Source organism: Rattus rattus, chromosome 6 (genome assembly GCF_011064425.1).
Source record: "Rattus rattus isolate New Zealand chromosome 6, Rrattus_CSIRO_v1, whole genome shotgun sequence".
Lineage (NCBI taxonomy): Eukaryota > Metazoa > Chordata > Mammalia > Rodentia > Muridae > Rattus > Rattus rattus.
Window position 1 is genome coordinate 62155481 of NC_046159.1, and position 15794 is coordinate 62171274.

General features: G+C 47.8%; 1 protein-coding gene across 15 annotated transcripts in view; it reads right to left on the reverse strand.

The window, feature by feature from the left end:
* Positions 1–15794, reverse strand: part of Dysf (dysferlin) — a 194656-nt gene that overhangs the window by 115166 nt on the left and 63696 nt on the right. For all 15 annotated transcript variants that reach the window (XM_032906224.1, XM_032906220.1, XM_032906222.1 and 12 more), the window contains 4 exons: positions 14636–14739; positions 7494–7562; positions 7322–7365; positions 3735–3817 (listed from right to left, as the gene is read on the reverse strand). In XM_032906224.1, coding sequence (XP_032762115.1) covers positions 3735–3817; positions 7322–7365; positions 7494–7562; positions 14636–14739 — 300 coding nt within the window. The remainder of the gene's footprint in view (positions 1–3734; positions 3818–7321; positions 7366–7493; positions 7563–14635; positions 14740–15794) is intronic.

Consider the following 15794-nt stretch of genomic DNA (forward strand, 5'->3'; position numbering starts at 1 on the left):
TAAGCTAGTTAGAAAACTTGAGAAGGAAATAGTAAAAAAAAGAAAGCTGAAACAGAGCTAAGGAATCCAGAACTGAAATCCCCAATAAGGATTTTTTGTTTTAGAGGCTGAGAGGCTAATTGAGGGGAAAAGAAGAAAATTCAAACATAATAAAGAAGAAAGAAACAGCACAGGTAGAAGAAAGTGCCTAAATTCTAGAAGTCACCGTGAGAAACGCTGTACACGTATTTTAAAGCCTCAACATAAGGGATGTTTTTCTAGGAAAATATAAATTATCAAAATTGACAAAAGCAAGAAATAACAACCTAAAAATAGCAATGATCACAGGAGAAGCTGAAAAGTTTATAAAGAGCCATCAGTGAGTACACCCACTCAGAAAGGGCACCAGGCCCACGTGGTTTTATGGGTGAATTATTTCAAACCCTCAAAAGACTATATTCTATGTTATACAAACTGTTCCCAGATGTTAGAAGACTTTAAATCTTTCCGATTAATTTTACAGAGCCGGCATAACCATTTACCAAAAGCAAGCAGTAAGAAGAAGACCAAGAAGACAGAAAACCAAGGGCTGAGCTCGAGACACTGCCTGAGTTCAGGAAGTTCAGAAAGACAGCATTTGGAGATGTCAGAAACAGATCAGCCAATGCGCACTGCTGACATCACTGAAGATCAGTTTTGAGGAAGCGATGGTGGTGCACGGTCTTACTCACTAAGGAGGAGATTAACAGGTTGGGCAGCATGTAAATTTAATTTTCATCTCTCAGAAAGTATTCACGTATGACTGACAAATTACGAGCAAGCTCAAAGTTAATGCCCATGGTCATAGAGAATAGCAAGAAAAAGACAAACAGCATCAGAAATACATCCTAGAAGAATGTATTTGTAGCAAAATAACTATATATATATTATATATAATATTGTAATCATATATATAACATATAACATACACACCTATGTATACAAAGTTCTGTTATTGTTTTCAGAGTTTGGTTTGATTTGGTTGGTTTGATCTTCAGGGTGAGGGTCTCTTGCAGCCCAGGCTGCCATCTAATTCACCTTGTCACTGAGGAAGCTCTACCTGCGTCTACACACGTCCCAAGTGCTGGGCTTACAGGGTGCAGCACCAGCCCACCTCCAGTATTGTCTTAGCCATGTAGGATCAGTGTCATATCAATTGAAGGGAAGTCTCTGAGCATAACGTAGTTCAAACTCTGGATGGATGACGTCAGTACTGAGAGGAAGCCTTCAAGTGCCAGAATCCTTGGACAGCTTTGACTTTAGACCTACATGTGAGAGGGCACTCACGAGCTGGGTACAGCACAGGGGTCGAGCACTTGCCTAGCATCTGAGGCACTGAGCTTTATCCCCAACAGCACAAATCTGTTTTTACTTTTTTTATTTATTTTACTTTATTTTGTGTTTTCTTGCATGTATGTATGGACACCAAGTGCATGCAGGCACCCTCAAAGGTCGGAAGGCGGTGTCAGAACCCCTGGAACTGGAGTTACAGACAGTTGTGAGAATTCTAATGTGGGTGCTGGGAACTGAACCCTGGCCCTCTGCAAAAGCAGAGGATGCTCTTAACATCTCTGCCATCTTTCCAGCCCTGTGCTGTTGTTGTTGCTGCTGTTGTTGCTGTTGTTGCTGTTGCTATTGCTGTAACTATGCACAACATGAAACTTAGCTATAAAAAGCATTCATTGCAAAGTTGTTTATAAGAAAGAAACCACTCTGGAAATCAGTCTGGAGGTTCCTCAGAAAATTGGACATAGTACTACCTGACGACCCAGCTATACCTCTCTTGGGCATATACCCAAAAGATGCTCCAACATACAACAAAGATACATGCTCCACTATGTTCATAGCAGTCTTATTTATAATAGCCAGAAGCTGGAAAGAACCCAGATGCCCTTCAACAGAGGAATGGATACAGAAAATTTGGTACATCTACACAATGGAGTACTACTCAGCTATCAAAAACAATGACTTTATGAAATTCATAGGCAAATGGATTGAACTAGAAATATCATCCTAAGTGAGATAACCCAATCACAGAAAAACACACATGGTATGCACTCACTGATAAGTGGATATTAGCTCAAAAGCTCGAATTACCCAAGATACAATCCACAGACCACATGAAATGCAAGAAGGATGATCACACGTGGATGCTTCACTCCTTCTTAATAGGGAAAACAAAAATATTCATAGGAGGGGATATGGAGGCAAAGTTTGGAGCAGAGACTAAAGGAATGGCCATTCAGAGCCTGCCCCACCTGGGTATACAGCCTATATATATACAGCCACCAAAACTAGATAATATTGATGAAGCCAAGAAGTGCATGCTGACAGGAACCAGATATAGATGTCTCCTAAGAGGCACAGTCAGAGCATGTCCATATAGAGGCGAATGCTAGCAGCAAACCACTGAACTGAGAACAGGATCCCTGATGGAGGAGTTAGAGAAAGGATTGAAAGAGCTGAAGGGGCTTCCAACCCCATAAGAACTACAATGCCAACCAACCAGAGCTCCCACGGACTAAGCCACTACCCAAAGAGTACACATGGTCTGACCCTGGGCTCCAACCTCATAGGTAGCAATGAATAGCCTAGTAAGAGCACCAGTGGAAGGGGAAGCCCTTGGTCCTGCCAAGGTTGGACCCCCAGTGTAGGGGAATGTTGGGTGTAGGGCAGGAAGGGGGGTGGATGGGGAGGGGAACACCCTTATAGAAGAAGGGGAGGGAGATGGAATAGGGGGCTTATGTCCAGGAAACCTGGAAAGGGAATAACATTCAAAATGTAAATAAAAAAATCCAATAAAAGAAAAAAAAGTAAATGGTAAGGCAACTAGGTGTTGTCACAGAAGTTTGCAACTCCAACTTTTGTTTTCTTCAGTAAACTCATTTTAAAAACTCAAAAAAAAGAGAAAGAAAGAAAAAGAAAGAAACATCAGAAGATCAACTAGCTCATTTGACTGTGTTTACTCACAATGAAATATATATTTATCACAATTGTATCCTAAAAGATAGGGGGTGTAACTCAGTTTGTAGACTCAGTTAGAATCTACAAGGCCCTGGGTTCAATCCCCAGTACTTCCAAAAAACGGCGTACTAGAAAAATACTTAATCATAAGACCTAAGTCTAATATTGCCAAGTGACAAGAAGCAATGACCAAACAACTCATTTTAGTGGGTATAGGTGTGTATCATACGTGTGTGTGTGCATGTGCGCATGTGCGTGTGTGTATCATATGTGCCTGTGTGCATGTGCGCATGTGCGCATGTGTGTGTGCGCGCGTGCGTGTTCGTGTGTGTGTGCGCGCGCGCGCGTTTGTGTGTGTGTGTGTGTGTGTGTGTGTGTGTGCATGTGCGAGTGCGTCTCAGATGGCTTGGGATCTGGTCTTGCCTGCAGTGACGGATTTAAGGGTAGCTCATAGGTAAATATCATGGTCCTCTTTCAGGTCAGTAGTTAATGGGTTACATTCTACTAAACCAACAAAATCCATTGCGAAATAGGAATCACTGGGGCACTCAGGGTCAGGGTGGAGCCCAGCACAGAGTGCCCTACCCGCTACCCCTAGGACTATCCAGTATGTACCCACCATTCAGTGTGCAGCACTAAGTATCTGTGAGTGAGTTCTCACTGGAATCTCCCTGAGCCTTCGGGCTCTCAGACCTTGAGGTATACGACAGAGTGAGGAGGGACGGGGCAAGCCAGGGACCGGTGGGACATACCTTCTATTTCTCCTCCAGTGGCAGAGATTTTCGACATACCCAAGTAGGTAGTGGCCACGGTGTCATTGTGAGTGAGGCGGTCCCTAGAACAAGGATGGGAAGAGGGCATGAACATTAGAGGCAGACACAGAACACAGGCAGAAGTGACCTTCGTGACAGATTTGCTAGGGGTCCAGTCCTCTGCTGAGGCCTGGGAAGCTCATGGGAGAAGAGACTAGAAAGGGAGTGAGCGTGCTTAGGACACGTCAAGGGGCAGCTTGTTCATCCCGACGCCTTGTACTCTGTATCTGTGGACTTGCATGGGCCACATCCCAGGTTGACAGGGAGGAGCAGGAGGCTGCTGAGAAAGAGCAGTCTCCAGACCCAAAAGGTTCTGGGAGCCCAAGAAATGCCTAGATGCAGAGGAGTTCCGGGAAGCTATCTCCGAGGTCTCGGCCTCGGCAGGGGCCAGTGCTGGTGTGCCGTGCCTGGTACGGAGACTTCCGCTGTGCCAAAGCACGTTCAACCCTTATCCCACGGGAGCTGCACAGCTGATTAGGGACCAAGGACCCTTTAACATCGCCATGGACTGAGGGAACAGCAGCAGAGGCATGCAGGCCCCGTCAGCAGGGAGGGAGGAGCAGAGCCAGGTGTGGCAGTGCATGCCTGAGAGGATTCCAGGGCTCACCCGCCAGCCGGCCAGCCGGTGTAGCCTAAATCACAGGCTGCGGGATCAATAAGAGACCTTATCTCAAAAAAGAAGGTAAAGTTGAGGATTTGATACCTGGCCTCCACATGCAGGTGTACACATATGCACGCATATACCACACACACGCATGCGCAAACACACACATATACACATCTCACAGACAGTTCTGAGGCAAGATACTCACTCCTGGTATGGAATCCAGGGCCTTAACCACCCCTACCCACCCCCTCCTCTGGATAATAGACCCAGGATTCTCCACCTGTGGTTCTAACCCCAGAGCATATATGGCCGTGTCTGGAAACATTTTTGTATGAGGCGAGAAGGCTCCAGCCTTCCAGAGAGCAGAAGCCAGAGGCAATGAACAACTTTTGACTCAAGAGTCAGATCCACAGTCAAGACCTCTGTCCCAGAGGTCTGCAGTGCCAGCTTGGGCAGGCCCTGGGCCCCTCAGGAAGGTTCTCTAGCTCACCCCCTATCCCTTTTCTTAGTTTTCCCCAGGGCTTCCTCCCCACTGTGAGCACTTTGACCATAGCAGACTCATCCAGCACCATTCCCAAAGATGGGGCATGCTGACTTCATAGTCCTTTAACCCTAACCCCACAAGACACCCCAGTCTCTCTCTTCCTTCCTCTTCAGATTTCCCAGGAAAGGGAGGAAGTTAGACGTTTGACGTTTCCCTTGGGACAGGGACGGCATGAGGAAGAGTGAGTGGCCTGGCACTCCGGGTCCAAGTCATGGTTTCTGGTGAGCTGAATCATGAGGAAACTTCCGGAGGTGAGCCTGACACCACACACCCTTCTCTTGGCTTCTTCTTACACTGACGGGAATTGAACCCAATGCCTCAAAGATGCTAAGCAAGCTGGAGGTATTTTTAAAACATTGTTGGGGGTTGGGGAGATGGCTCAGTGGTTAAGAGCACTGATTGTTCTACCAGAGGTCCTGAGTTCAATTCCCAGAAACCACATTGTGGCTCACAACCATCTGTAATAAGATCTGATGCCCTCTTCTGGTGTGTCTGAAGACAAGAGACAGTGTACTCACATGCATAAAATAAGTAAATATATATTTTTAAAAAAATTGTTAAGCCCACTCCTTTAGAGGGGGCTGGGCTTCTGACTTCTGGCCTTGTCTAAACAGAAAGGAGAGTAAGGGTGGGTGGGGCTTGTTGTTTCCATGGAGATGGGTTTTGAAAGCTTTTTTTTTTTAAAACATCTGTGTGTGTTTGCCTGAACAAGTTTATGATGTAGGTACCCACAGAGGCAAAAAGAAAAAAAAAGGTGTTGAATCTTCTGGAACTGGAGTTACCGGCAATCATGAGTTGCACATAGTGGGTGCTGGGAACGGAACCCTAGTCCTTTGCAAGAGCAGTAAGTACTCTTAACCACCAAGCCATCTCTTCAGCCCCGAGGGATTTGTTTTTCAGTGAAAAAGGAATTCTTAAAGACTTGAATGAAAGCATAAGTTACAGGGCCACATGGGCTGTGTCATGTCTAAGATTCAGGTGACAGGAGATGCTCCTCTGTGTGTTCTAAGAAGAAGGACTTTCTGGACAGAAACTTCCAGCAGTGGCATGCTTTCCGGCCAAGAGCTGGGTTTGGGGGTTTAGGGCTTTTGGAAAACAGTGAGTCCCAAAATAGACTCACAATAAAAGTGCCACTTCAACCCAAGCCAGAGACGCAGCCACCAGATTCCGTAATGTGTTTGGATTGTACAGTATGCGATAGCTTTGACACGGCTCCAAGGGAGCCAGGCCAGGCACAGCCGCAATCCAAGGGGCTAACCGCACCCACACACATCCACACAGATGTATGCACGCACACACATGCACACTGGGGTGTCCCAGTTGACACAGCACAGTCATTTCCAGCCGACACGCAGAGATGGCTCTGGGAATGCAAAGTGTACCTTTCCACCAAACCGCTTCCCCTTCCCCGAGGCTCGTACCAGCTGTGGCGGACCTCAGGACCTCTCCCTGCCCCCTGCCCACACTTCTCTCCCTCTAATTCTCTCAATCTGTTTTCTTTAGGCCCGGGGAACTGGCACACACTTTAATGGCTCTGTGGCCTGGGGTTTTTCCCCTGGTCTCTCATTATCCTCCTAGTTGGGGGTGCCATGGGCCTGCAACCAAAGGAGAATGGCCATGGAGCCACATGACCAGCACTTCTGGGGGCAGGAAAAGGACAGCTTGCTCTTGGTGGAAAGCCTAATGTTCCAGAGCTCTCGGAGCTTAGGCCCTGATGTCCCCTCAAGTGTGAGAAAGGCCACCACCTCTCTGCTGCTTTGAGAGACATATGGCCGGGCAAAGAGCACCAGCTCCAGCTGGCATTCACATTGGTCCTCTGAGCTGTCACTGCACATTTGGCCTTTCCTCCCTGTCGCCTCTGTGAAGTAGTCCCACGCCGCCTTGTCAAGGGTCAGGGAAACTCATATGTGTGGAAAGTGCTCACTGGACACAGCCCTGGCCTGCAAGTTGGTGTTCACCACGTGGTAAGATTCTAAAACACTCACGGGCTACTGTCCTGACCTGCTTGACACACCTGCAATGATGACCTCTGTTCAGGAAATATAACCCCCATTTCCAGCTTGGGGGGGGCTCTTCTTTCATTCTGTCTTAAAGGGACACAGCAACCGGCTTAGCTTCCACACCTTGCATGTGGCCCTTACCAATGACAAATCAAAGCAACTCCTCAGGACGCCTCCAAGATGGGCTCCTCACTGCCTCCTGGCTGTGCTCTTCTTACCTCTGTCAGCACAGCATCTCAGCTCCAGGTTGCCCCATAACTGCCCACAGCCCTCATATCCTGCCTTGATACATGCACCCTCTGTCACCTCGGCAGCTTGAGTGCAGGAAAATAGGCCCGAGGACCTTGGAGACACCCTTCAAGCACCCAGAACTCACCAGTCCATGACACGAATCCTCATTTTTTCACACATAGAGGGAAACTAGGGAAGGAAAGGAGCTAGGTGAGAACAGAGCTCTTAAGAAAGCAACCCCCTCACTGGGCAGAAGTCAAGGATGCCAGCAGGATTCAGGGACCAAGAAGTGTTGCGTCCTCCGAGGGACCACTCACCATCGCAGGCAATGTGATGTTCTGGTTCCACTGAGGGTTAGCAGTCTTCTCCAGGATCTTGCTGCAAAGCTAGGAGACACAAAAGATTGGGGCATGGAACGCTATGTGGAATCTGAGCTTTGTGGTAACCATATAACCCAGAAGCCATCCTCTGCCATGCTGGCTGCTCTTAGAGCTGAGCCTGAAACCCTAGGTCTCAGGGCCACAAAGAGCAAGCTCAGATGCTGGGAGTCTCTGCAGAGACAAGGCTCAATGGAAGATAAGATCCAGAATGGGGTGGCTAGTGCAAATGCACAGCCCCATTGCCCTAAACCCACAGCTGTAGATGGAGGCACCCCAACCCTAACTCCCATTAAGGCCAGGTGCCCAGGCCCACAAACCAGTACCCGCATAGAATTCAGTGGAGATACTGGGGAGGAGGGGGATGTACATGTAGGACCACTCACCCCACATGAACAAGACCCTACATTCAATTCCCAGTAGGTCAAAAGAAGGGAAGGGAAGATTGGAGGAAGGGAAGGAGGGAGGGAGGGAGGGAAGGAGGGAGAAAGAGAGGGAAAGAGGGAAGGAGGGAGAGAAAGAGGGAAGGTGGAAGGAAGGAAGGAAGGAAGGAAGGAAGGAAGGAAGGAAGGAAGGAAGGAAGGAAGCTTTGAAGCCACAGCTTCCCTCGGACAAGAGCTGCCTGAAGGCTTCTTACAAACAAGAAACAGACCAAGAATGGAAAGTGTTCTAAGCCGAGGGCCCCATGTTGTATCCATGAAGCCCCAGGACAGCCTATACCCACAAGCATGGAAGAAGGCAAAGAGTCAGTTTCCAGGGCTGGGGAAACGACTTCATGAGTAAATCCTTGCCACAGAAGCATGGAGACTCAAGTTCTACATTCAGAAAACCACGAAGAAGCCAGGCGTGGTGGCACACGCTTGTATCATGGCTCCCAGGAGGATCCCTAGGGCTCCCTGGCCAGGCAGTCTAACCAGTTCCAGGTTCAGTGGGGATCCTGTCTCAGAAAATAAGGTGAAAGACTGGGAGGTCGTGGTGCACACCTTTAATCCCAGCACTCAGGAGGCAGAGGCAGGTGGAGCTCTGTGAGTTCTAGGCCAGTCTGGTCTACATAGCAAGCTCCATGACTGCCAGAGCTACATAATAGAGAGACTCCATCTTGAAAATAAATAAATAAACAAACAAATAAATAAATAAATAAATAAAGTGAAGCATTACTGAGGGTGACCCCAGCACGCACACACACACACACACACACACACACACACACACGCATGTGCAAGAGCTTGAGCACGAATGGACACACACATACACACAGAGAGAGAAATAAGACAATTTTAAGAGACTCAGCCTTGATTATGCAGTTTCTGGAAGGCAGATGAGTCCACCCCTAACAATAGTGAACAGGCTTCTCCTGTAGGCCTGTCCCGTGCTAAGCCAGAGTTTTATTAAGTGCATTATCCTAATAATGAGCATTTGAATTAGATCCAGAACTTCATCCCAGCTTCGTCTCTGCTCCCGACCATCCAGTTTCAACACCCATTCTCATTTCCCCTCCTCCCTGTAGAAAGAGCCCTGCCAAAGACTGCCAGGTGGGGCAGAAGACGGTGTTAGCAGAGAAAAGGGGGTTGGGTGGGAGAGCAGCAGGGAGGCTGGCATTGCAGGGGTGCAGCCACCATTGTTTGGGAGCATGTGAAGGGCTGGAGCAGGAGTAGGCCAAAGAGTTTCTACTCCCACCCAGATCTATAAATGCTCTATAGCCCAACACCCACTGTCAGCAAGGCAGCAGGGAAACCACACTCTTGATGTTGCTAGTGAAGGAAAATTAAATAGTTTGACTCCTATGAGGAGGGAGCAAGGACTACCAAACTTAGAAAGTCATATTCCTTTTTACCTGGCAGTCCTTCCCCAGATATTCTCTACAGAAATACCTGTATGACCAGAGTGACATTGTTTACCACAGGATGGCTAGAGCTAGCAAGGATCTGGAACAAGCCAGGTATCCACCAACAAACGATGGGTTAAAGAAAGTATTGTCCAGCCACAGTAGCTTGCAGCTTCAAAGAAGAGGAGACCCTGTGCGTACAGAAGTGAAGCAAGCTCTGGGTTGTGCCACAGGGTAGAAAAGTAAGGGCAGAGAAGTGAGCACTGTGTGCAAATGCTTGAACTGGAATGGTAGACGCCGAGAATCCACAGTCCTGCTTGCTGACACATACATAAGGAAACCAAAACATTATAAGGAAAATTGACTTGCAAGGGAAGACAGGAGAAGATTGTTGAGCAGGGACCAGAGCAGATAGATAGATGGGTGGGTGGGTGGGTGGATGGATGGAGGGATGGATGGATGGATGGATGAATGGATAGATGGATGGATGGATGGATAAGATGGATGGATGGATAGATAGATAGACAGACAGACAGACAGATAGATAGATAGATAGATAGATAGATAGGTAGATAGATAGGTAGATAGATAGATAGTAGATAGTAGATAGATAGATAGATAGATAGATAGATAGATAGATAGATAGATAGTAGATAGATAGTAGATAGTAGATAGATAGGCAGATAGATGATTAGATAGATAGGCAGATAGATGATTAGATAGATAGGCAGATAGATGGATAGATAGATAGATAGATAGATAGATAGATAGATAGATAGATAGATAGATAGATAGATAGATAGATAGGTCAACCACGGATAGTAGTTGCATGCAGTATGAACCTAAAATTAAATGAAAACATTATTATAAAATAGAAGGAATTGTTCTAGCATCTACAGAGAGGAGGTTCTGCCAACACAGCTTCTTGCTTCAACCTCTATCAAGAGAGTCCATGACCTCTAACCTAATAATCCTGGTTCTAGAAGTTTTTCTATGGAAAGCAGCACATGGACAAAGATTTCTGTATGCTGACTGAGTTAGAAAGAAAAAAGCTGAAATCACATCCATCCACATAATAGGATACACTTTGTTGTGTATTTGTCTAATGGGGTAGCAAGCTGGGCTGTGCATTAACCTGAGGAAATGCTAGATAGTACAGGCTGTCCCAAGCTGCTCACAGAGTGATTCTCATTACTCATGGCCTCTACCGAGTCACGTCGAACAATGAATCAGCGTCATCATCTAAAGGAAATGGGCAAGGTCATTACCGTCCGCCCATCACATTTTTCTCTGAGATCTCACAGAACCCGCTTCTGCAGGGCTCTGCTGCAGCACCCCTGGCTTAACACACATCGCTGACTCCCCGACACCAGGCTCACCGCCCACAGCACTTCTGACTTAAGCTCACACAGCACCGTTTCACACTTGGGGAACAGACAGGCTGTCATCATGACCCTAACAAAAGGCAGGAAGTACCCCTCCGTAAAACCGATCAAGGAAAAGCCTGGAGTATAGCTCAGGAACTGAGATGCCAAGGCTCCGTGCTGCCCCACCCTTTAGCCAGATTACAGTCACAGAGCTGTGAAGGGGAAATGAGAGCCACGGAGAAGACAGACGAAACAAGCTTTGCTGGGCACAAGGACACTTCTTTTTTCTTTTTCTTCATTTTTTTATATTCTTTAAATTTTACAATAAATGGGTCTCATTCTTGGATTCAAAAAGTCTAAAGCATCTATCCTGCCCTGAAGTACACCCCTTTCCTTGTCCTGGACACAGTGTGCACACACGTACCTCCTGTAGCCACTGTGTTGTTGGATATATCTTGAGTAACAGTGCCCCCAAGTGTTCATAAGCAAAAGCGCAGAAACATCCAAGTGAGGCTAGGCAGACACTGGCCAGGCCCTAGGGCTCTCCAGATGTTAAGTAGGTGTAAAGAGAAAACAAAATAAAATAAACAGAGAGCTAGAGCCAGAGAGGGGGATGGGTAGAATGGAGTGAGAGTTGGGGAAGACATGACAGGATGAGGACAGGGCTCAGGGCAGAAAAGAAGACAGAGGCCTAAGGACCATCCCAGCTCACTCCTCAGCCCCACCCTCTCAAGCAGGACCAAGGGGTGGCTTAAGCTTAATCTCTCAAGTCACCTCCTCTAGACGCCGGTGCTGTAGGAAAATCTCCAAGGCCAGATGAGGGTGTCAGAGAAGTGAAGACCCAGAGCAACCTCAGGTGTGGGCGCTGGCGGGATGCAGGGGACAGTGGGTGTGGGCGCTGGCGGGATGCAGGGGACAGTGGGGCCACAGTGCACTCGCCTGTGATGGCGTCAGTTAGGTTTGGTTGTTTTTATCACAGCTCTAGCGTGCTTCAGTAGTGGCTTCACCATCTCCCAACACAACTTTCCACGGCTCAGGGAGCATTGCAGGAGAGGTGGAAAGACGAAGAACCAGAAGAACGGGGATTTTGCTTCTGTCTTCTAGAAGAGTCAGGAGCCACACCCGTGCAGTCTCACCAATATGGCTGTCTGAACAAGACCTGAATAAGGGCAGCACCACTATGCTAAGATGGGAAGGGGAAAGCCGTGAGTCCTCAACCCTAGGCAAAGAACCACAGGCAACTAAGGAATGCTGAGATTGGATTAATAGTTTTCCCGGGGAAGAGCATAGATTTGCTATCCCAAATCGAGGCCATGAATTTGAAAGAGGGGTGAGGGGAAGGGAAAAGAAAGGGAGAAAATGATGTAATTATAGTATAATCCTAAAATGTTTTAAAATATTTTTAAGTCCAAAGAGAGCTGGGAAGATGGCTCGGAAGGAAAAGAGGGCTCTCTGAACGATTGTAAGACCCTGAGTTAAAATCCCCAGCACTGAAAGCACCTATGACCCTGCAGAGTCCCTGGGCTCACGACTACCAGCCTTTCAGGGAGAGAGCCTGTCTGTCACAGCTCTACTCCTGTGACAGAGTGAACGGGATACCCAACATCTTCCTCCAGCCTCTGTGCATGTTTAAGGATGGGACACACACACACACTCATTCATACATTCAAAAACAAATTAAGAATGTTTAAATTAAATAGAGGGCTAGAAATGAGAAAATGAGCACTGTGTAACCCCAAGCAGTGTCATATTCAGGCAGAAGTCAGTGGACACTCAGTGTATTGGGTCACAAGACACATTGAACATCCTCAGGAAATCATGATGTCATCCAGGGAGTAGCTGCCGATTGTGAAGGGAATCATTTACTTTTATAACGGTTAGGGCAGAAGGTAGAGAATCAACCAAGGGGGAAGGGGACACCTGGTGTTGGGTCATGTTGCAACACAACATGGGGAACATGGTCAGTGGTAAGCTCCAGGCAAAATCCTCTGAATGTAACAGCCCCCATTCAGTGCCCAGGAAATATGGGAGCCAAAGAAGTAAGGAAATACCAGAGAAAACAACCCAAGAACTCAGGAATTTGGACAAATGACCTAGGTTCTCCAAAAGTCCTGAGACAGAGAAAGGCGATGAAGAGACTCCTGTGTGAGCCTGGGAGGAAACTGCAGTGGTTTGGGGGACACAGTAGCTAGCAAATGCTGGTCCTTGGGGAAATTTGAGGTTGAGAGCAGACTCATGTTGGATGTGAAAGAGGAGAGAGTAAATGCAGGCCCACATACTCCTCCTTGGATGATGGCATCTTTAAGATGGACACTCCTCTGAAAAAGACACCTGAGGAGAAAGTTGCTCCAAAGAGCCACAGGTAGAGCAGGACTGAGGCATGAGGAAGTCTGATGGGGAAGAGAAGAGTCAGAGCCAAAGAGAGCTGTGTGGAGTCCCTTGCAGCTAGGCAGCTAGCACCTGGGGTGGCCATGGCTACAGGAGAGAACCTTTGACACATACAAATAAAATGCTGGGGGTGTGGGTTGGGGGACCGAAATTAACGTGGACAGGAACCACTACCCTACCCTATGCTAGGCAGGAAGGTGAGCTGCAAAGAGGGAGAGATGACAAAGTGACCCCTTGGATGAGCAACAGGTGCCTCTGTGTGTGTGTGTCTGCCTTCTGCCACAACTGTGTAAAAATAATTATTAAGCTCCTCACATTTTGAAGGAAATGGTTTCCCTGTCTTAACAGAGGAATGGAAAAGGGAATATTGTGCCTGCCCACTGGAGTTCTGTGCAACCATAAAGAAAATGAAACCGGGACTGGAGAGATGGCTCAGCGGTTAAGAGCACTGACTGCTCTTCCAGAGGTCCTGAGTTCAATTCCCAGCAACCACATGGTGGCTCACAACCATCTGTAATAGGATCTGATGCCCTCCTCTGGTGTGTCTGAAGACAGCTACAGTGTACTTACATATAATAAATAAATAAATCTTAAAAAAAAAAAAAAAGAAAGAAAAGAAAAGAAAATGAAACCATACATTCAATGGTGGAAATGGTGTGGCCAGACAGGTGAAATTAGCCAGCCTCACTCAGAAAGCCAAGCCATGTGTTATGTTCAAGTTTTAAAATGTGTGTGTGTGTGTGTGCGTGTGTGTGTGTGTGTGTGTGTGTGTGTGTGTGTGTATGTGAGCGTGTGTGTGTGAGCGTGTGTGTGCGAGTGCGCGCGCGCTTTTCAGGTGGGGGTGCGTAAAGTCGGGGGCCGACAAGCTGACTCACAACATAAAGACGTTTGACTCGATTACCTGGTAAACCTTTTCCATTCTCAGAACCCACAGTGGAAGAAGAGAGCCGACTCTCCACAAAGATGTCTTTGATTTCACACACACACACACACACACACACACACACAAACACACACCATGGCATGCCTGCCCCATACACACATCATACACATAAATAATTTTTTTACAGACCAGACAACCTGAGTTCAACCAAAAAAAAAAAAAGAGAGAGAGAACTAACTCCCATAAGTTACCCTATGACCTCCACATGTACTCCGTGGTTGTACCCATCCTAGCAACACATACACATGAATTAGTTTAATCTCTTGTTTCGGGTTTTATGCATCTCACCTCTTGTCCCACAGTATTGTTTAATACTCCCCAGTACTCCCCCTACCCACTTCCCACCCCTCCTCCCTATCCAGTCACAACTACTTCCAGACTGGGCATCTGGGTATGCCTGTCCATTTTCAGGTGTAGCACCCCAGACAGCCAACCTGAGTATGTTGCTTCCAGAGGCCCCTCTATGTGCACTCCTGCCAGGGGTTCCCCGCTCTGTATGGACCCTCCCCCCCATGACCTTCTCCCTCCGCCAACCCCCTCCCTGATGCCTGCTCCTCACCATTTTCCCAGCAAAGCTGACTTCCACAAAGGGGTCCACCAGGTTCTTCTTGTTGCTATCAAAGCCAAAGATTTGCTTGACGTTGTCCATCACAGCATCGTCCACTGGGGAAGATACATGCCTGTCACTGCTTGCCAATGTCCCCTCTACACCTGACTATTCCCATGATACACTGGTCATTGCCTGCCTGCTGTCTCTGCTCCAGAATCAGTTGCCTTGTGTCATACCTGTCTCTGGCCTCCTCCTAAACCCTCCAGACCCCTCTGTCTCTCACGCCAGCCTCTATAGCTCTCCAGACCCAACTGTCCCTGCATCTCCAGGCAGTATCACGACTACAAAAGTAGCATGCCATGGTCCCTCATGAGGGAGTTAGCTCGGGCTCTCCACGAAGAAGGGACTCAGAACAGCAGCTAAGAGTCATTGCCCCTCCCCATACACATACATCTGCCACTGCCCCCTCACATCCCAAGCTTAGGGCCTGTCCACGTGTGGGACCGATCCAAACTCCATACCATTAAGAGCAGCAAGCATCCAGAAAACGTGCCTGGTGGCATTCCCTTAATACCGTGGGCACGGTGATCCACCTGTAGGTGATCCCGTAAGCCAGTCTTGCTTTAAATAGAAAATCAGAGAGGCCCAGCATACAGTCTAAGATTTTCCATTCCCATAAGACTGCCAGACCAGGCTAGGGGAAGCTGGAGCAGAGCCGTGGGGCAGTCATTGTCCTCAAGACTCCTTCATCTATCTAAGTTACCTCCATGTGTTACTTTCCATTAAAATCCGATTGCTCTGCTGAGGGTGGCACTCATTGTGGAGAGCAAGCATGGGGCACCAGAAAAAGGGAAAAAAAAGTCCCTGGATGTTTTTCTGCTGTTGCTGGGAAGGGCGGTATCAAATAAAGGCTTGCAACAACAGCCAGACGCAGAAAATGGGCACTGACAGCACTAACAGACCCTTGAGTGGGTGGGGGGAGGGGAACCCACATCAAAAAGAGGAAAGGAATGAGCAGGGGTGGTCCCTGGGAACAAAAGCACTGAGAAAAGGTCTAGGCCAGGCCTCTCCCTCTCCCCCTTTCCCTCCCCCTTCTCCCTAGTGGCTGGAGGCCCAGGGTCCATGCTTTCAACAGCCTAGCAAGAGACTCTTGTAAGCATCCAGAAGG